Here is a 21014-nt window from a genome sequence, read left to right as displayed (position 1 = left end):
TCTCTTAACAGTCCTTTTTGTATTTTTGGGGGAGAGAGAGGGTTAGGGTCAGGACACCCTTGGGTAGTTGCAAATTCAATTAGCAGACTCCGAGACTTCAATAAGAAGACAGCCGTGCAGGGAAAGGCCTCCAGGCAAGAAGCCACATCTGCACGTACAGGAATGCTGTCTCCTATGGAAACAGTCTTTAACAGTTCCTAGCATAACAGTTCTTTCAGCTTCACTACAACTTCTCCTTGTAGTTCTTCTATACATTGAGCTCCCGGTCTTTCACTAGACCCACTGATTCACTGTCACTGAATCCCTTGAGCTTCTTCAATCTTCACAGTGGTATCTTCCTCAAGCGTCATCCCTGCTTCTCTGCTGGGTCCCTAGCTTGGCACTCTAAATACCTCTCAATCTTCACCCATGCTGGCCCGCTCTGTCTCTAGCTTGACACACAAGGCTGCACTGCAAGCGTCACCTCCATTGGTTGGGTCCCTGGCTTGATTCCCACTGAAGTTTCCCGATTCTTCACTGTCCCCGGTTGGTAAGAATGCTGTTCTGGTACTTGCTTCAGTTACTCACTGTGGTCCTGGTAATAAGGTGGATAGTCCCTTACGGGCGGCAGCTTCCCCTCTACCTCCGACCACGACAGGTTCTCCGGCCGGCAGAACTGTCACTTCTGGTTGGACTGCAAGCCGCAGTCCCAACCCTGCCATGTTCTCTTGCTTCTGGACAGGCCCTCAGACAGCCTAGCAGCCAGATGTGCCCGAGATAGGTCCAATCTCTGGCCTAGCAGCCCGGGCAATACAACAAACGTCCACCAAGACATCCATCCAGGTAGAACTTATTACCTGACCTCACCCGAATATATAGGCTCTCCCAGCAGGCCAAGGGATACAAGAAAACCTCTGCCCATTGGCTGATACCCCATATACCCATAACCTGACCTTGGGTTGTCCTTCCCATATCTAGTACCACCAAGTACCCAGCCACCTAGTGGCATAAGAGAAAAGGGCAACAAGACCAAACTGAGGGAGAAATCAATAGATCTCCATCAATCAAAGAGGATGAAATAAACAAACAATCAGCACAAACAATTATTGGGTATGAGAAAAATGCAAGCTGTACACTATAGGCTGATCACAACACCTCCAATGTATATTAAAAGATAAAATTAGTGCAGCGCAATAAAACAAGGTAAGTCCATAAACAAATATAAAGAGACCAATGGATTCCCAATAGTAGAAGACGAAGACACCTCGTTGGAAGAAAGATTCCAATCCACTGAATGTTCTGAGTGACAGACCCTCCACCAGCAAGCCAATACTCTTACCAGATATGATGGACCTCTGAACTAGCAGAAGGTCAGATACGCTTGTATCCACAATGTGATGGAAACGGTTGGCCAGTGCAGCAATGGCACCAGATCGTCCAAGGCGAGTATATAGATAAAATAAACACAATCTAAATGCTCTGCGTCAAGATCATTTATTCAAGTAATCCACAGTATAAAAACTCTTGTAACAGTAACATAAAATGATGCTACGTGTAGCGTCTTTTTATGTTACTGTTACAAGAGTTGTTAAACTTTGGATTACTCAAATAAATGAACTTGACGGAGAGCACTTAGATCATGTTTTTTTAATCTATATACTCGCCCTGGATCGCTACACGTAGCGTCATTTTAGGTTACTGTTACAAGAGTTTTTATACTGTGGATTACTCAAATAAATGAACTTGACAGAGAGCACTTAGATCGTGTTTATTTTATCTATATACTCGCCCTGGATGATCTGGCTCCCATTGTGGATACAAGTCTATTTGACCTTCTGTTAGTTCAGAGGTCCACCATATCTGGTAAGAATATTGACTTGCTGGTGGAGGGTCTGTCACTGAGAACATTCAGTGGATTGGAATCTTTCTTCCCACAAGGTGTGTTCGTCTTCTACTATTGGGAATCCATTGGTCCCTTAATATTTGTTTATGGACTTACTGTGTTTTATTGCGCTGCACTAATTTTATCTTTTATTCAACCAGGATAACTACTCCTGGCATGTAAATTTGTGAGGAGCTCCCTGCCTAAACTACAGGGTGCTACATTAGTTTTGGATGGAGTTCAGAAGGATCAGAACCCCTGCAAGGTTTTAATTGCTCAAAGTATAAACCAACGGAAAGAGCACAGTTGTACGTTTTTCTGTTATTTTTAGAATGTTTCTTGTTCTTGTTAACTCAACTAAATTTAAGGCATACTTGCATATTCAACTCACTATCAGTTCAGTAACATAAAGCTTGTTTAAAAAAAAAAATTACTTCAAAATGCTTACTGTATGTACTGTAGTTGTTGAGACTACTTTAGAGTTGATTTCCGGTAAGCAGACCTCTCCCTCCTCTCTGAAAACCTACTGGTCATAAAGGAAGGTCCTGCATAATGATTGCCCATTACCAGCCTGTATTATCCCTTCATTACCAGGCCATGTTTCAGTTTTCAGTGATGTGATTAGTTTGAAAATGTCTCATACCACTCTGTGCCCATATGAATCTTGTGCATTTCTTTTTTTTCTTAAGAGCTTTTTTTTCGGTGTGGGAGATTTTCCATCCTGGATGGGTTTCCTAAGATGTCCTCCGAGGTAACAGGCCTCCTGTGCACTCTAGCCTGTGCGGCTCGATCTGTCACCTGTTGTGTCCACCGGACACAGCAGATGACAGATCATTGTACCTGGTTGACCAGTCATAGCGATCACATGTCCATTATACTTAAATCCATAGCCATTCATTGTGTACTTTTGTGATTATCTATGTGATTGGTTACAGCGATCACATGTCAGTTATACTTTCATTTATAGGCATTCATTGTGTATTTTGTAAATTTTCTATGTGATTGGTCATAGTGATCACATGGTACAGAAAGGGACAATCACAGTGTATCTGTTCCTTGTGATAGGCCTATTTCACATGAGCGGAAGTCCCTGATGCCTCTCCAAAAACAATCTGAATTGAATCATTTTTGTAGGTGTCTAGGAGGCCATACTGTTGCCTTCTGAATGCCTGTGGTTTTTTTTGAGCCAAAGAGGGGTTTTGCCTTAAAATACCACACCGTAACTATGCGTCAAGGGTTTGGCTCGTGGTAGTGGCATGGTTTAATTGACTTCAGTGGGCAAATTTGACAGCTGGTGGCACCTGTCAAACTTGACATGCCAAGTTTAATTTGCCATAGCCCACAATACAGAACAACACAGTCACGGCATGTGTACGAACATCTCCAGTTGCCATGTTAGGTTTAAGATGGGTGGTCGGTAAAAATACAGATCAACCACCTGTTTTTACTGACCTATTTCTGCCTGTGTGAAAGAATGTAGCGTTACCACCTTAGGAGCTGCTACATAGGTGCCCATGGTCCTTTTCCCAATAGTTTCCTTGCAGCCATGCACACAGTTCCAAAGACTCTTCAGGCTCATTAACCAGTCTAGGGATATTTTTATGATGCCTTAATGAGAACTTGGATAGGTGTTGGGCAATGGTAGGATACTCCAGTAACCTTTAACAATGATTTGAGGACACTTAACTTTCTCTTGTAGAACTGTGAGCCAAGTCCTTACACAAGTAAAGGATGGATTGAGCTTTGTAGTAGCAACTTGAGGAGATGTACAGTATCTGGATCTGCTTCTCTGGACAGTCCAAGCAAAGTTCTTTCACTAAGAACTAAATTGACTGAGCTCTTCAGGACACCGGACACAATGTCCCCTTTAACCAATACTTTCACCCCCTTCCTGCCCAGGCCAATTTCCAGCTTTTAGGTGCTATCGCACTTTGAATGACAATTGTATGGTCAGGCAACACTGTGCGGTCATGCTACACTGTACCCATATGAAATTTTTATCATTTTTTGAGGCAAATAGAACTTTCTTTTGGTAGTATTTAATCATCACTGAGTTTTTTATTTTTTGCTAAACAAACAAAAGAAGTCAGAACATTTTGAAAAAAAAAAGTTTTTCTTAGTTTCTGTTATAAAATGTAGAAAATAATTAATTTTTCTCCTTCACTGATGTGCACCGAATGAAGCTGCACTGATGGGTACTGATGAGGCTGCACTGATATGTGGCACTGATGGGCACTGATAGGAGGCACTGATGGGCACTGATAGGTGACACTGGTGGGCACTGATAGGCGACACGGATAGGCCCTTGTGGTCACGGATTGGCACCGATGGGGTTGTACTGATAATCAGGGCTCTTCTCTCGTACTGTGAGCAAAGGAATACTGATAACCGGCAAGTTTGTTTATATATAATTAACTGTGATTGGACACAGTTGATCACATGGTAAAGAGCCACCCTGATTTACCCTTTACTGTGGTAACAGTGCGTGCCATATGTGCGCCCTAGGGTGAGTGTGGGGGCATGGTTTTGGGAGGACGTCCATGGATGTCCTCACAGAACAAAAAAGAACATGCTGTAGCCGTCTTTCGCCCATAGTGCGGGTCTTAAGAATTTAAACACGCTGACTCTAGCACAAGAGGGATGGCAAGAGCACACAATCTCTAGGATCTCTCACACCAGTCTGTACTCACTAATGTCCTTGGAAAATTAGTTGCCTCCTTCCAATATCCTCCAGACACTCTTAGCTTGCAGTACCAGAGTAGTTCCTCAGATAGCAGCCCCCTGGTTATCTTCAGCAATTCTCAGCAAAGCAGGCCTCCAGCTAGCCACACCGAGGCCTCATAAACCTGCAGGCACATGACAGAATGGCCTAGGGGTCTAACAGCTCCCCTAGGCTGTGATCACCTCATCAGGGAAAAAGACCAGCCTACTCTTGGTATTTGTACAGACTCCCAGTCACCATCTGGGCACCTCTCTCTATGGGAGTCCAGGGATTGGCCAGAGCTGTATAAATTGTCATCTGCTGATTAGACTCTTTCTGTCTACTAACTTCCAGAACATTTCTGGACCAACCAGGGGGAAGCAGTCAATCCAGCAGCAGCCACTGAAACACAGAACAGGCCAGAACAATCAAACAAAGCAAACGCTGATTACAGGGAGACAAAACTAAATACAACAAACTGCAGCTTCATTGGGTATAGTGAGCCAGAACTAAATTTACCTAATCCTAGCACCCATCTAGGAAGGTGCTACAAGAGGCTTTAATGAAACCAAACCATCAGTCAAAGGTTTACAAACTATGCTCCCAGCTGGTTTGTTGCAGCAATTTTTAGATCTGAAATATTAAAGCTGTTTTTGACTGCTTTATGAATTTGGTCGGGTCCTCCTTCTGTTGGTTTATGCTACTAGTGACGTTACTGGGTAACCATTGGAGGGTAGACTTGTTTGCAGGAGAGCTATCTTATCAGAGTCAGTGATATCTCCAAATGATTGTTTTTACCTTAACCACTGTGCGTGAATAAGCATTACCGTCCCAGCACCTTCTGGTTGTATCCCAGTGGAACCTTCATAGTTTTGAATTTTTAATTACTGCCTGTGTCAATGTTAAGGAGAGTCACACTTTCTACTTGTCCCGGTGGCCATTGACACAGGCACCAAAAGTCAAGCAAAAAACAAAATATTTATTTGCCACTAGAACAGAAAGAGAGAACAAATCTTCTAATGTGGACACTTGCTGCAGTGATAACTGTCTTAGAGTAGATTCAGCTCACTTCGGAGACCCTTCAGATTTTCTGTTGTGTCAATGGGACAGGAAATGAAGGGGACACTCTCAAATGGGACACACATTACCTACTCTATGCAAATTTTTAAAAAGTTTGGGTTTTAGATATATTTAGTTAAATGCGTCCATGAGCTGGATACACGGATGAAAAATCAGATTCCTCCATCCTTGTTTTATAGCATAGATGGAAGAATCTCCCAGTTAGGTTATTATATACTGACCCCTAGCCCATGCTATAAAACCCAAACTTTTGCCCATGCTAGGGGTCAGTATATAAAAAGCTGATTTTTAAAAACCTGATGTTTTGGGTGTACAGGCAGATATTTTACTACAAGAATTAAGAAACCATAAAAAACACAGTGCAACAATTTTAATGAGCAAGGCTAGGGCCAAGTTTACCAAAGACAAACAGCACTGGTCAGGCTTATAATATCAGATGCCACATTGGGTACAGCAGCTACTCTTGCAGTTACTTTTTTTTTTTTTTCTAGCCCCAGATCTTTTGTAGACCTAGCAATGCTCCTTCTGAACGGAAGAGGAACTGTTTGCACCTTGGCACAACATGACACTTAATAAAGTATAAATATCAATCCTGTCGCCATAACGCATCACTCAAAGCCAGATTCAGACAAGTGACTACAAGACAGGACTAGCAACTCAACTATCAGCCTTCAAACCTGAACGGGGCTTCCATAACCATGAATAAAATCTTCGTCTTTTTGATCTTGAGCTGTTTGGTAATTACAGGTAAGAAATACTTAAAATTGTATTCTATTATTTATTTTGCGCCAATATACTAAGCAACATATCCTTTCACATTAGTGCTTGCGCTTTATATGAAGCATTCAAGTGATACTAAAGGTTCCTTTTTTTTTTTCTTTCAAATAACAAATATGTCATACTTACTTCCGCTGTGCAGCTCGTTTTGCACAGAGTGGCCCCAAACCTGCTCTTCTGGGGTCCCCCAGAAGCTCTCTCGGCTCCTCCCCACAGATAAGCCCCTGGGAGAAGCGCTCTCTTGGGGGGTTACCTTGCGGGCGCGCTCCCGAGTCCAGCATTCGGCGTCTATATATGCCGAATGCAGGACTCGGACCCGCCCCCTCCCTAGCGGCTGCGTCATTGGATTTGATTGACAGCAGCGGGAGCCAATGGCTGCGCTGCTATCAATCTATCCAATCAACAGCCGAGAACCCCCTAGGTGAGAGATGGTGCGTCCCCGTGGGACAAGTTTGAGGGTTCAGGAAAAAAAAATGGGGGGGCTGGTGGCTGGTCACTGCCAGGTGTTTTTTCACCTTAATGCATAGGATGCATTAAGGTGAAAAAACAAGAACCTTTACGACCCCTTTAAGTTTAAGTCTTCCACTTACTCATATGCTCCTTAAAGGCAGCCAGTTATAGTACATATAGACCCTAACAACAAACCTCATTTATTTGCCATGTTGCCTGTCAACTACTTCAATGCTGGGCACTTTTATCCCCTTCCTGCCCAGGCCAATTTTCAGCTTTCAGCGCTGTCACATTTTGACGGTCATGTAACACTGTACCCAAACTAAGTTTTTATAATTTTTGCTATATAAATTAAATAAGACCAAAAATTTTGGAAAAAAAATGTTTTCTTTGTTTCTGTTATAAAATTTTGCAAATAAATGATCTTTCTTCATGAATTTATGCCAAAATGTATTCTGCTACATTTCTTTAGTGAAATAACCCTGATCAGTGTATATTATTTAGTCTGTAGGAAACTTATAGCGTCCACAAACTATGGAATATATCTGAAAATTGATCAGTCCTGATGTACTGACAGCCAATCTAATTTCTTGAGGCCCAAAAATGTCAGGACAGTACAAATATCACCAAAATGACCCCTTTTGGGAAAGCAGACAGTCCAAGGTATTTAGTAGGAGGCATGGCGAGTTTATTGAAGTTGTAATTTGTCATAATTTTTTTTTACATACTATCACCAGTGCAGTACAGCATCATCATACAACTGGTGTGGCGTTGATCAGAGACACTGACTGGTGACAGTACAGAAAAAAAAAAAAAAAATTTTTTTCAATTGTTTTCTTATTTATTTTTTTATTATAGTCTTCTTCTTTTTCCTTACGATTTTTTTTACACACTTTGACCATAGCAATATAATGTTACCATAGTAACATTGTACTACACTGGGGAAGTGATCAGTACTTTTTTTTTAATTTCATTGCCATATGCAAGCAATTTACTGAATGAAATTGATTCATTCAGTTTCTTTTGTTGTGATTAGCTGTGATTGGCCAGAACTGATTGCATGGCACAGATGGACCATGATTGGCCCAGCCTGTACCATGTGATGACTGTGACCAATCACAGCTAGCAACACAATTGCATACCTCCCAACTTTTTGAGCTGGGAACGAGGGACACCTATTAGCAAATGTATGTAGGCATTGGACACGCCTCCCGTCAAGCCCCCTTAAAGGAGAATTATACAAAAAAAATATTAGTTAAACCCATCAGTGCTTTATTTATACCACTACTATTCCTTTATACTGGCTTTTGAAGTTTACAAATACAGCAATGTAGTAATTGGAAAGGTTTATCACTGGGAAACACTTTTTGAAAGTTAAATAATGCATTTTATATACAATTATATAGATCAGACCAAAATGAAGGACAAATGAGGAGAAATGAGGAACATGGGGACTTTGTTCCAAATCAGGGACAGTCCCTCGAAATCAGGGACAGTTGGGAGGTATGCAATTGTACACAATGGATGGCTTGAAAGGAAGCCTTCCATTGTTTACAACTGTCATATGACCTGCTGTGATTGGTTACAACAGTCACATGGTACTGGCAGCGGACCGGTACAGTGATCAGTTATCGGCTGTGTCTGTTGGATGAATCTGGTGACAGATCTTGCCACTGCATGGCCCCACGGTCGTGCTGGAGGTGTGATCCTGGAGGATGCCATATGATGTCTACCTGGATAGACAAGAGGTCCGCCCGGCCGTCATTCCCACATAGGCCAGGTGGGAACCAGTTAAAGTCGAGCAAGCAAGCATTAGTAAACAGATAGGAAGGTATATTATAATTACTTGTTTTAACTTGTGGCCTTGGCCAACATGATGTTATACATCCCAGGAGTATTGGAGGGCATCTTTTTTTCATCTGAGGAGGGGAGTAGCTAAGCTAAACACAATCTCTTGTCTGCATGCCTGAACTCAATTCAGATGGTCTCCAGGAAGTAAATGCTACCTAATTTATTTGCCCTTGCTCAAGATGGCTGTGGCTAGAAATGCCAGGGGACGGGAGGTTTTCAAAGTGATCTCTCAACAAAATAAAACATGAAGACATGGATAGAAGGGTGAGCTCTGCTTTAAAAATACCATTCAGTAAATCTGTTCTATAAGTGCTGCATGGAAATTCCAAGCAGTGTTACCAATCCTGCCCAGTTCTCTGGGAACTACAGAAAACGTTGCCCCTATATTGTGGAGTAGGGATGAGCTCATGTTCGACTCGAACATCGGCTGTTCGCAAGTTCGCCAAACAGCGAACAATTTGGGGTGTTCGCGGCAAATTCGAAAGCCGCGGAACACCCTTTAAAAGTCTATGGGAGAAATCAGTGCTAATTTTAAAGGCTTATATGCATGGTATTGTCATAAAAAGTGTTTGGGGACCTGGGTCCTGCCCCAGGGGACATGAATCAATGCAAAAAAAGTTTTAAAAAATGCAGTTTTTTCGGGAGCAGTGATTTTAATAATGCTTAAAGTGAAACAATAAAAGTGTAATATTCCTTTAAATTTCGTACCTGGGGGGTGTCTATAGTATGCCTGCAAAGGGGCACATGTTTCCCGTGTTTAGAACAGTCTGACAGCAAAATGACATTTCAAAGGAAAAAAGTCATTTAAAAGTACTCGCGGCTATATGAATTGTCGGTCCGACAATACACATAAAAGTTCATTGATAAAAAGGCATGGGATTTCCCCACAGGGGAACCCCGAACCAAAATTTTTTTTAAAAATGGCGTGGGGGTCCCCCTAAGTTCCATACCAGGCCCTTCAGGTCTGGTATGCATATTAGGGGAACCCCGCGCCAAAAAAAAAAAAAAAAGGCGTGGGGGTCCCCCTCAAAATCCATACCAGACCCTTCAGGTCTGGTATGGATTTTAAGGGGAACCCTGCGCCAAAATTTAGAAAAAAAAAAGGCGTGGGTGTCCCCCCAAAAATCCATACCAGGACCTTATCCGAGCACGCAACCTGGCAGGCCGCAGGAAAAGATAGGCGGACAAGAGAGCGCCCCCCCCTCCTGAACCGTACCAGGCCACATGCCCTCAACATTGGGAGGGTGCTTTGGGGTCCCCCCCAAAGCACCTTGTCCCCATGTTGATGAGGACAAGGGCCTCATCCCCACAACCCTTGCCCGGTGGTTGTGGGGATCTGCGGACGGGGGGCTTATCAGAATCTGGAAGCCCCGTTTAACAAGGGGACCCACCAGATCACGCCCCCCCCTGTGTGAAATGGTAAGGGGGTACAAAAGTACCCCTACCATTTCACAAAAAAGTGTCAAAAATGTTCAAAATGACAAGAGACAGTTTTTGACAATTCCTTTATTTAAATTTTTTTTTTTTTTATTTTGGTTCGGGGGTCCCCTGTGGGGAAATCCCATGCCGTTTTTATCAAAGAACTTTTATGTGTATTGTCGGACCGACAATTCATATAGCTGTGAGTACTTTTGAATGACTTTTTTTCCTTTGAAATGTCATTTTGCTGTCAGACTGTTCTAAACACAGGAAACATGCATTTACAGGCATACTATAGACACCCCCCAGGTACGAAATTTAAAGGAATATTACACTTTTATTGTTTCACTTTAAGCATTATTAGAATCACTGCTCCCGAAAAAACAGCGGTTTTTAAAACTTTTATTTGCATTGATCCATGTCCCCTGGGGCAGGACCCAGGTCCCCGAACGCATGCTCGGAATCAAACAGAAGAGACCCACCGGCTACTGAACTTCCTTTTTCTCGGCTCGTCGTACGTGTTGTACGTCACAGCGTTCTTGACGTTCGGAATTTCTGACAACGTTTGTGTGACCGTGTGTACGCAAGACAAGTTTGAGCCAACATCCTTTGGAAAAAAAACATGGATTTTGTTGTCGGAATGTGCGATCGTGTGTACAGGACATTACTGGGGGCACTACACTGCTCTTCAATGCAATTGTGTGTACTAAACCGACTACAAATATAATTGTTCCACTACACTGAAGAACAATATTACAGGGACACTGCATTGACCACCAATGTAACTGGGTGCACTTCACGGACCCCCAGTGTAATAGGGGAACTGCATTGACTGTAACTACAGACACTTCACTGGACCAATGTAACTTGTGATACTAAATTGACCACCAGCATAAACTAGTGGTACTAAACTGACCACCAATGTACCGGGGGGGATTATGCCAACCATCAATATAATTGGGGGCAATAAACTGACCATTAATGTAAGTGAAGCACTGCACTGATCAATAATATTACAGGGACACTTCATTGACCACCAATGTAACTGGGGGGACTTAAATGAACATCAAAAAAATTGGAAGCACCACACTGACCATTTGTTATAGATATCCGTAATGACATTTCTGTGCCGCAAATGATTTCATATGATTACATTTTGTACTTTGCCAGCTAGATTATTAATCCCTGTGTCTTACCTTTTCCTATTTCAGGCCAGCTGACCACCACATGCAATTGGTGCTGGAATATTGGCTCAACTGAATGCTGTGATGAAAGAGAGCTTCAATGTGATGGATCAGGTTGTATGACGGTGTCGGAGTACAGCCTTACCGGTAAGTGGGATTGTGTTTTTCAACCATGACTTGTGTGTGTGTGTGTGTGTGTGTGTGTGTGTGGGGGGGGGGGGGTAAGATGTATTTAAAGGGAAAAATATGAGGGTATCTGGTCAATTTAATTAGACTTTCTAGAATTTTTTCAAGTCTATAAAATGCCCATTGTATTTCAAATTCGGTCTTTTTATTGTTTAGCAAAAAAATTAAAACCGCAGAGGTGATCAAATACCACCAAAAGAAAGCTCTATTTGTGGGAAGAAAATTATAAAAACTTAGCTTGCGTATAGTATAGCATGGCCGTGCAATTGTCATTCAAAGTGTGACAGCGCTGAAAGCTGGCCTGGGCAGGAAGAGTGGGGGGGGCCCGGTATTGAAGTGGTTAAAGGTCATGTGCATGTAAAAGGCAGGTGTCCCAATACTTTTGGTAATATAGTGTATGTATATATTGTGAGGGGGTTAGCTCGGCAGCGGGTGTGTGTGACCCCCTGGATGGGTTAACTACACAAATATTAGGCACAGCAAACAGTGAAGGTGAAAAAAACAAAGGTGCGGTTTATTTACAATGGTCCAAAAACAGCAAAACAAAAAGAAACATGAAAATAAATCCTTGCCAACTTGGCCACTTACTACACACAGGTTTCCCTGGCTATCAGCTAGGTGCAGCCTTGTGCTGTCCCCAGCACCTATCTCCCTGTTACAGAGGCTTGCCACACAGGCGTTGTCTCACCGCACAGACAGATTTCACGCTCCCCAGTCTAAACAGGCACAAAACTGGTTCCAGGATCGAGCAACTCCCTTTGCATGCTGGGAGTATTTGTAGAGGCCTTAATGAGCCAACTTAAAGTGATACTAAACAATCGTTTTTTGTTTTTTTTTTATAACAAATATATAATACTTACCTCCACTGTGCAGCTCGTTTTGCACATTAATTTCTGGGGTCCCTCAGCGGCTCTTGCGGCTCCTCCCCACATTAGATAAGGAGAGGTGCTCTCCCCGGGGGGGTTACCTTGCGGGCGCACTCCCAAGTCCAGCATTAGGTGTCAATAGAGGCCGAATGTAGGACTTGGCTCCGCCCCTGGCGCCTGCGTCATTGGATTTGATTGACAGGATCGGGAGCCAATGGCTGCGCTGCTATCAATCTATCCAATCAAGAGCCGGGAACCCGTGGAGAGAGAGGGAAGGCGGGGACGTGCCCACGGAAATTCAGGGCTCAGGTAAGTAAAACGGGGGGGGCTGGTGGCTGCAAGGTTTTTTTTCACCTTAATGCACAGGATGAATTAAGGTGAAAAAACACAAGTGTTTACAACCCCTTTAAACCCCTTCTCGCCGACCGAACGCACATATGCGTACTCGGCTTTCCGGGGTTATACCGGGATGATGCCCGCAGCTGCAGGCATCATCCCGGTACCGTTGTTTCCAGCGGGCGATTGGCTACCCGAGTATAACAACCGATGCGGCTAAAAGCCGCTCGGCTGTTATACCGGAGGAGCGGGAGGGGACATCCCCCCCTCCCGCCGCCTCCCGCCGCTTTTACCGGGCCTCCCGTGCGATCGGGAGGCCCGGTGTCCGTTCGGCTGCCTTCGGCGGCTGGGGGGCGGGCTGGAACGAAGCTGCGAGTGGCTTCGTTCCAGCCTTCTTGTTGTAAATGCGGAAGCGACGACATGACGTCACTTCCCGTTTACTCGGCTGCCAATGGCGCCGAATTTAAAAAAGTACACAGTATTCAGAATCGCTGTTTTCGGCGATCTGAATACTTTGAAGTGTAAAGGAGGGATGGGGGGTCTTTTAGACCCCCCATCCCTCCATAAAGAGTACCTGTCACCACATATTACTGTCACAAGGGATGTTTACATTGCTTGTGACAGCAATAAAAGTAAAAAAAAAAAAAAAAAAATTTTAAACACAATTTATAAAGTACAAAAATAAATAAATTAAGTAAAAAAAAAAAAAAAATTTTTTAAAGTGCCCCTGTCCCCACGAGCTCGCGCAGCGAAGAAAACGCATACGGAAGTCGCGCCCACATATGTAAACGGTGTTCAAACCACACATGTGAGGTATCGCCGCGATCGTCAGAGCGAGAGCAATAATTCTAGCCCTAGACCTCCTCTGTAGCTCAAACCTGGTAACCGTAAACATTTTTTAAATCGTCGCCTATGGAAATTCAAAGGTACCGTAGTTCGTCGCCATTCCACGAGTGCGTGCAATTATAAAGGGTGACATGTTTGGTATCTACTTACTCGGCGTAACATCATCTTTCACATTATACAAAAAAATTGGGGTAACTTTACTGTTTGGATTTTTTAAAATTCATGAAAGTGTCACTTTTCCAAAAATTTGCGTTTAAAACACCGCTGCACAAATACCGTGTGATAAAAAATATTGCAACAATCGCCATTTTATTCTCTAGATTCTCTGCTAAAAAATATATATAATGTTTGGGGGTTCTAAGTCATTTTCTAGCAAAAAATACGGATTTTAACTTGTAAACACCAAATTTCAAAAATAGGCTTAGTCATGAAAGGGTTAATTCAGCTGGGCTCATTACCTCTACCCATGCAGGACTCTCAGCACTTCCCCCTAGTGGTACAATGCGGAATAGAACCTAAATCTGGGACACACATATTTGCCATCCTGGATGCAACCAGGCGATTTTACCTGCCTGCTGTCACTATATATATATATTACACACACATATATACACACACATTTGTTTTGGGATTTAAATACACTATAATGGTTATTTTCTTTTTTTTTTTTTTTTTCTTCCATCAGGTACTGAGGAATATCCTACAATACAGAAAGGCTGTTCCGTGCCACTATTATGCGGTAAATGCTTTTCTGTAACAACCAAAGATAACTTCCTTGTCCGAGTGAGCGGTCAATGTGAGGAAGGAGATGGCAGCAATGAAAACCTAAACTATAAGGGTCAGTTTCTGCATCCATATCTGTGGAAAAAAAAAATTAAAAAATGTTATAATATAATAGTTACTTTGTGGCATAATTGCCCAAACCAAATATGCAGATAAAGTCAGAGGGATAGTCAAAATTTCTAAATGGAAAATTGGCTCCCAGTGCTGTCAAGCAAAGCCAGCCAATTAACCTTTACAATCACTTTGTGGTCTATTTATAAAACACTCCTCCAGAAACATTCATACAAGCTAAACAAAATTTCATCACAGTTTGTAATAGATAAATTCCTGTACCATCAGCTCCATCTAGTGGCCAATATGAAGTATATAGGTAGCTTTCTGAAATGACGCAATATGAACTTACAGCACATTCTGTCCACTAGATGGCGCTGACGATGCAAGAATTACCATGTGATGATATTTTGTTCCGCTTGAATGAATGTTTCAGACCCTTTATTATGAATAGTTTATTGATTATTTTCAATTTTTTTCCCTCTAGACATTTGTGACACTCAGTTACAGCCAAACAACTATCAGTGTCCAAGCTGCTTCAGCACTGGTTCCCCCTCAGGTTGCGAAAGCACAGGATATGTGGACTGCCTTGGATCAGAAAAGGAATGTTTTGATTATGGTGCATTTCTTAGGCTGTCTGGTAAGTATCTATTCCTATTGATGTTTACTTAAATTCATATTAAATCCTCAGTTTTTATGCACTTTCAGGAGCTGATATAATCATTTACTGAATGTGCAGCTTCTTTATCTTTTAATCCTTGCCTATGTCGCAGTCTAAGTTGGTGCCATGAACACTCCCCCAGGTTTCCTATTTGGGATTGACTCATTTAACTTGTAGGAACTAGAGTTGTGTCTCCCTATACTGTGTGCATCAATAGAAACACACAGCTATATAGCCTAAGATGGCAAGGCACTCCCTCCTCCTTTCCCCTCCCTTCTCCACACAAAAAGATTGGTTCTAGACTGCACTGTCCATAGTTAATTCTTGCCAGTCAAGACTGAAATTTAAAGGAAGCAGCACTTAGAAAACAGTAGCCAGCAGCACAGAGAGAACAGCAGCACTGAGAGAACAGTAGCCAGCAGCACAGAGAGAACAGTAGCCAGCAGCACAGAGAGAACAGTAGCCAGCAGCACAGAGAGAACAGCAGCCAGCAGCACTGAGAGAACAGTAGCCAGCAGCACTGAGAGAATAGTAGCTAGCAGCACAGAGAGAACAATAGCCAGCAGCACTGAGAGAACCACAGCCAGCAGCATAGAGAAAATAATAACCAGCAGTACAGAGAGAACAGCAGCCAGCAAGAACAGTAGTCAGTATCACTGAGAGAACAGTAGCCAGCAGCACAGAGAGAACAGTAGCCAGCAGCACAGAGAGAACAGTAGCCAGTATCACTGAGAGAACAGTAGCCAGCAGCATTGAGGGGACAGTAACCAGCTGCACAGAGAGAACAGTAGTCAGTATCACTGAGAGAACAGTAGCCAGCAGCACAAAGAGAACAGTAGCCAGCAGCACAGAGAGAACAGTAGCCAGTATCACTGAGAGAACAGTATCCAGTATCACTGAGAGAACCACAGCCAGCAGCACAGAGAGAATAGTAACCAGCTGTACTGAGAGAACAGCAGCCAGAAGCACAGAGAGAACAGTATCCAGTATCACTGAGAGAACAGTAGCTAGTATCACTGAGAGAACAGTAGCCAGCAGCACCGAGAGAACAGCAGCCAGTAGCACTGAGAGAATAGTAGCTAGCAGCACAGAAAGAACAGTAGTCAGTATCACTGAGAGAACAGTAGCCAGCAGCACAGAGAGAACAGCAGCCAGCAGCACCAAGAGAACAGTAGTCAGCAGCACTGAGAGAATAGTAGCTAGCAGCACTGAGAGAACAATAGCCAGCAGCACTGAGAGAACCGCAGCCAGCAGCACAAAGAAAATAGTAACCAGCAGTACAGAGAGAACAGCAGCAAGCAGCACAGAAAGAACAGTAGTCAGTATCACTGAGAGAACAGTAGCCAGCAGCACTGAGAGAACAGTAGCCAGCAGCACTGAGAGAACCGCAGCCAGAAGCACAGAGAGAATAGTAACCAGCTGTACAGAGAGAACAGCAGCCAGAAGCACAGAGAGAACAGTAGGAAATATCACTGAGAGAACAGTAGCCAGCAGCACCTGAGAGAACAGTAGCCAGCAGCACCGAGAGAACAGTAGCCAGCAGCACCGAGAGAACAGTAGCCAGTAGCACTGAGAAAACAGTAGCCAGCAGCACTGATTGAACAGGAGCCAGCAGCACAGAGAGAACCACAGCCAGCAGCACAGAGAGAATAGTAACAAGCTGTACAGAGAGAACAGCAGCCAGAAGCACAAAGAGAACAGTAGCCAGTATCACTGAGAGAACAGTAGCCAGCAGCACAGAGAGAACAGTAGCCAGCAGCACAGAGAGAACAGTAGCCAGCAGCACCGGGAGAGCAGTAACCAGTATCACTGAGAGAACAATAGCCAGTAGCACTGAGAGAACAGTAGCCAGGAGCACTGAGAGAACAGTAGCCAGCAGCACAGAGAGAACAGTAGCCAGCATCACAGAGAGAACAGTAGCCAGCAGCACAGAGAGAACAGTAGCCAGCAGCACCGAGAGAACAGTAACCAGCAGCACAGAAAAAACAGCAGCCAGAAGCACAGAGAGAACAGTAGCCAGTATCACTGAGAGAACAATAGCCAGTAGCACTGAGGGAACAGTAGCCAGCAGCACAGAGAGAACAGTAGCCAGCAGCACAGAGAGAACAGAAGCCAGCAGCACCGAGAGAACAGTAGCCAGCAGCACTGAGAGAATAGTAGCCAGCAGCACAGAGAGAACAATAGCCAGCAGCACTGAGAGAACCGCAGCCAGCAGCACAGAGAAAATAGTAACCAGCAGTACAGAGATAACAGCAGCCAGAAGCACAGAAAGAACAGTAGTCAGTATCACTGAGAGAACAGCAGCCAGAAGCACCTGAGAGAACAGTAGCCAGCAGCACTGAGATAACAGTAGCCAGCAGCACCGAGAGAACCACAGCCAGCAGCACAGAGAGAATAGTAACCAGCTGTACAGAGAGAACAGCAGCCGGAAGCACAGAGAGAACAGTAGCCAGTATCACTGAGAGAACAGTAGCCAGCAGCACCGAGAGAACAGTAGCCAGCAGCACCGAGAGAATAGTAGCTAGCAGCACCTAGAGAACAATAGCCAGCAGCACTGAGAGAACCGCAGCCAGCAGCACAGAGAAAATAGTAACCAGCAGTACAGAGAGAACAGCAGCCAGAAGCACAGAAAGAACAGTAGTCAGTATCACTGAGAGAACAGCAGCCAGAAGAACCTGAGAGAACAGTAGCCAGCAGCACTGAGATAACAGTAGCACCGAGAGAACAGTAGCCAGCAGCATTGAACTGTCATTGCTCTCTATGTCCATTGGGGTATGCATCCTATCTATTCTTCTTGACGACCACTGTCCTCGAAACAGAAAGTGATGGGAAATACAAAATCTTGTCAAAAACTCTGTGTTCCTATTTATTGTTCACTTTTTTGTGAATGATTAGGGGTAATATGTACCTTGTACTCATTCACACGGGGATGCAGTATCTGGGTGCTCCCTGACTGTTAAAGGTGTTCCAGATTCCAGTGTAGTAGGAAAGAGTCCCTTGTCCTCATGAACATAAATGAACATGGAGACAAGGTACATTGCCAGGGGGGTACCTCATGTTGGGGGCATGGTGTCTGTTGTGGTTCTTGAGGACACTTACCTGTCCTGGAATCTAGCAATGTCGGCACCCCAGCCGATGTTTCCATAGGCTCTTGGGTGCTGCCGCCTCCATTGCCTGTAAGGGAAACAGGCAGTGAAGCCTTTTTGGCTTCACAGCCGGTTCCCTACTGCGCATGCAGGAAGAACTCTGCGCTTTGTAATTGGCCCGGCGGCGGGGGAAGGAGGAGGGGTGCCGAACTTACGGTAGATCTTGCTGCATCAAACCCAGGTATACGTTCCCTCCCCAAAAGGTGCCAAATATGGCACCGGAGGGGGTAGGAGGCAGATGAGCGGAGCTTCCCCTTTTGGGTGGAGCTCCGCTTTAAGATCTTCTGCACCTTTTTCTAGTTTTCCTTCTGAATTTAGTTGCAAATTTCCAAAGACAGACAAAAGAGGCGAAGAAAATAGGAAATGTGTTATTACAAATTATAAATGATAAACATTATAGTAATCATTTTTTTGTAAATTATAAAGGTTGCCATCTGAGTAGTATTACTACTCAAGTTTATACATACTTTAGATATTATGGAAAATAAAACTTTATTTCAATATTTGAAATTTGATTTGCAGATGGAAAACCAATCAATATGTCAATTAAAGGATGCTTGACCACCGGTGGTTGTGACATTGGATATGCAGGTGTACCTGGAAGCAAGGAACTGCAGAGAGATCATATGAGTTGTACACCTGCAATAAAAAAAGACTAGAATGTGGTATATCGCTATACAAGAAATGCACATTAGAACCTGCATCATTAAATCATTAAAAAAAAGCTTTTCCATAAAATATTTGTCAATAAATCTAGCCATCACTAAAAAGTAAAAGGTCAATGTGCTTAATAAATCTTAATAAAATCTTGAACTCTTTTTAAGTGTTACTTCATTTTTCACGTTTATGCTCAATATTGCACATGGTGCACCTCAGTGAAGGTAAAAAAACTCAAACCTTGGAGATTAAAAAGTATGTAAAGCCAAAACATGTGACCTGAAATGAAACTTGAAATGATAAGCAAGAGGAAGATTTCAATCCCTCTGGTCCTCAGGAATAGGGGTGCAGGCTCACTGATCCAGCGGTAATAGAATCTATAAACATGGAGAACACTATACTCCCAACCCGACCGAAGTGTAAATGTGGATGCTAGACGGCCTCAACCAGCAACCGTGCAAACCACGACCCCTGACACATTTTGTGCCACCCGCTGGGGCTTAGTGATAGATTCTTCTATCACTAAGCCCCAGTGGGTGGGAAGAAATGCATCAATGGGTGTCGTTTGTGGAGCAGCTCTGGCTGAGGCCATCTAGCATCCATATTAATAATCCAGTTGGGTTGGGAGTGCACGTTTTTCAATTTTTATAAAGCCAAAACATGTTGTTTTAGCTTTGGATTGAGTGGAGAATAATTAGAACTCCTGTGAGGTTTTAATTACCCAAAGCATAACTTAACAGAAGGAACACCATAAAGGAGTCAAAAATAACTCTAGACCTCTGTCATATGAGGGGGGGTCCCTGATGTTTCTCCAAAAAACAATCTATGGTGGATTGTTTTTGCAGGTGTCTGGAAGGCCACTGTTGCCTCCTTACTGAATGCCTGTTTTTTTTTCCAACCTATGCATTAAGTTAAAAAAACCTTCTGTGCTGCAGGATCCCCCTATACTTACCTAAGCTCAATCATGATCGTGGTGTGCATGGGAGCAGTTCTCTCTGTTGTCACCCTCCTAACTGGGCAGATTGGTAGCAGTGGGAGCTATTAGCATAGTTACATAGTTAGTCTGGTTGAAAAAACGAGAGAACAAAATGAGAAAACAAAATGAGAAAACAAAAGTTTCAGCAATAAAAAGAGGCCAACGTGTTTCGGGGGACTAAAGGCTCCCCCTTCATCAGGGCTGTTTGGAAAAGTGCAATAAAAAACAAGGATAAAAGCAAATATATATATATATATATATATATATATATATATATATATAAATACTTGAAATTAAAGGGTTACAATCAGAAACAATTGCTTACTGAGTGCTATGCACAAGTATTGTGTAAAAAAGCTATACCTACATATACATACAAAAATATTTAACCATTATACTGAGGATATAATTTCATGTACATTATAGAAGTAGTTGTCAATTGTACTGTCATAATTGTATGTGAAAAAAAAAAAACACGTAAAGCTTTACATATATCTGCACATATATTTTTGTTAGGAAAAAACTCTTCAAATTAAAAATTAAAAAAGGTTTAAAATGTATTTAAAAAACTTTTAGATGCATGATATGATCCATGTGCCAAAGGTACCCTCCAGCAGGATCATCCCACAAGTATTTTTGCTAGCAGGTTAGTGCTGAGATCTGCTTGCAAAGAATGTTATAACCAACACAAATATATATCATGCATCTAAAAGTATCTATATCAATCTTATAGCGATATTGCAGCATGCACTTTTTCAGTTTTATTTTATTCCAATTCCTATCTCATATATATGATGTTTTTTATTTTAAATACATTTTAATCCAGTTTTAATTTTTTATTTGAAAAGTTTTTTCCTTACAAAAATATATGTGCAGATATATGTAAAGCTTTACGTGTTTTTTTGTTTTTTTGTTTTTTTTTCATATACAATTTGTACAATTATACAAAAATATTTAATCACTATACTGAGGATATAATTTAATGTACATTAAATTATATCCTCAGTATAATGGTTAAATATTTTTGTATATATATGTAGGTATACCTTTTTTTACACAATACTTGTAAAAAAAATCTACTTTACTTCATTTGTAAATAACTTTGCAATGCTTTGTAACAAAATCATAATTTTAATGTTGTTTTAAACAGGACAAATTACTTGCTTACTTTTTATGAGCAGTA

At 42.6% G+C, this 21014-nt stretch overlaps 1 protein-coding gene across 1 annotated transcript; it reads left to right on the top strand.

The window, feature by feature from the left end:
* The first annotated feature begins 6230 nt into the window (after nt 1–6230).
* LOC141110009 (uncharacterized) lies at nt 6231–19016 on the top strand. Its single transcript, XM_073601258.1, has 5 exons — nt 6231–6389; nt 11351–11470; nt 14243–14395; nt 14879–15031; nt 18721–19016. Exons 1-5 carry the CDS (start codon nt 6341–6343, stop codon nt 18855–18857), a joined length of 612 nt encoding a protein of 203 aa, XP_073457359.1. The 5' UTR covers nt 6231–6340; the 3' UTR covers nt 18858–19016.
* Nucleotides 19017–21014: the final 1998 nt, after the last annotated feature.

Source organism: Aquarana catesbeiana, linkage group LG10, assembly GCF_042186555.1.
Source record: "Aquarana catesbeiana isolate 2022-GZ linkage group LG10, ASM4218655v1, whole genome shotgun sequence".
Classification (NCBI taxonomy): Eukaryota; Metazoa; Chordata; class Amphibia; order Anura; family Ranidae; genus Aquarana; species Aquarana catesbeiana.
This window is presented reverse-complemented; position numbering and strand designations above follow the sequence as displayed.

Coding starts and splice junctions, on each gene's coding strand:
- LOC141110009 (XM_073601258.1), top strand. CDS start 6,341: ATGAATAAAATCTTCGTCTTTTTGATCTTGAGCTGTTTGGTAATTACA. Junction 6,390..11,350: donor GAGCTGTTTGGTAATTACAG/GTAAGAAATACT, acceptor TTCCTATTTCAG/GCCAGCTGACCACCACATGC. Junction 11,471..14,242: donor GTCGGAGTACAGCCTTACCG/GTAAGTGGGATT, acceptor TTCTTCCATCAG/GTACTGAGGAATATCCTACA.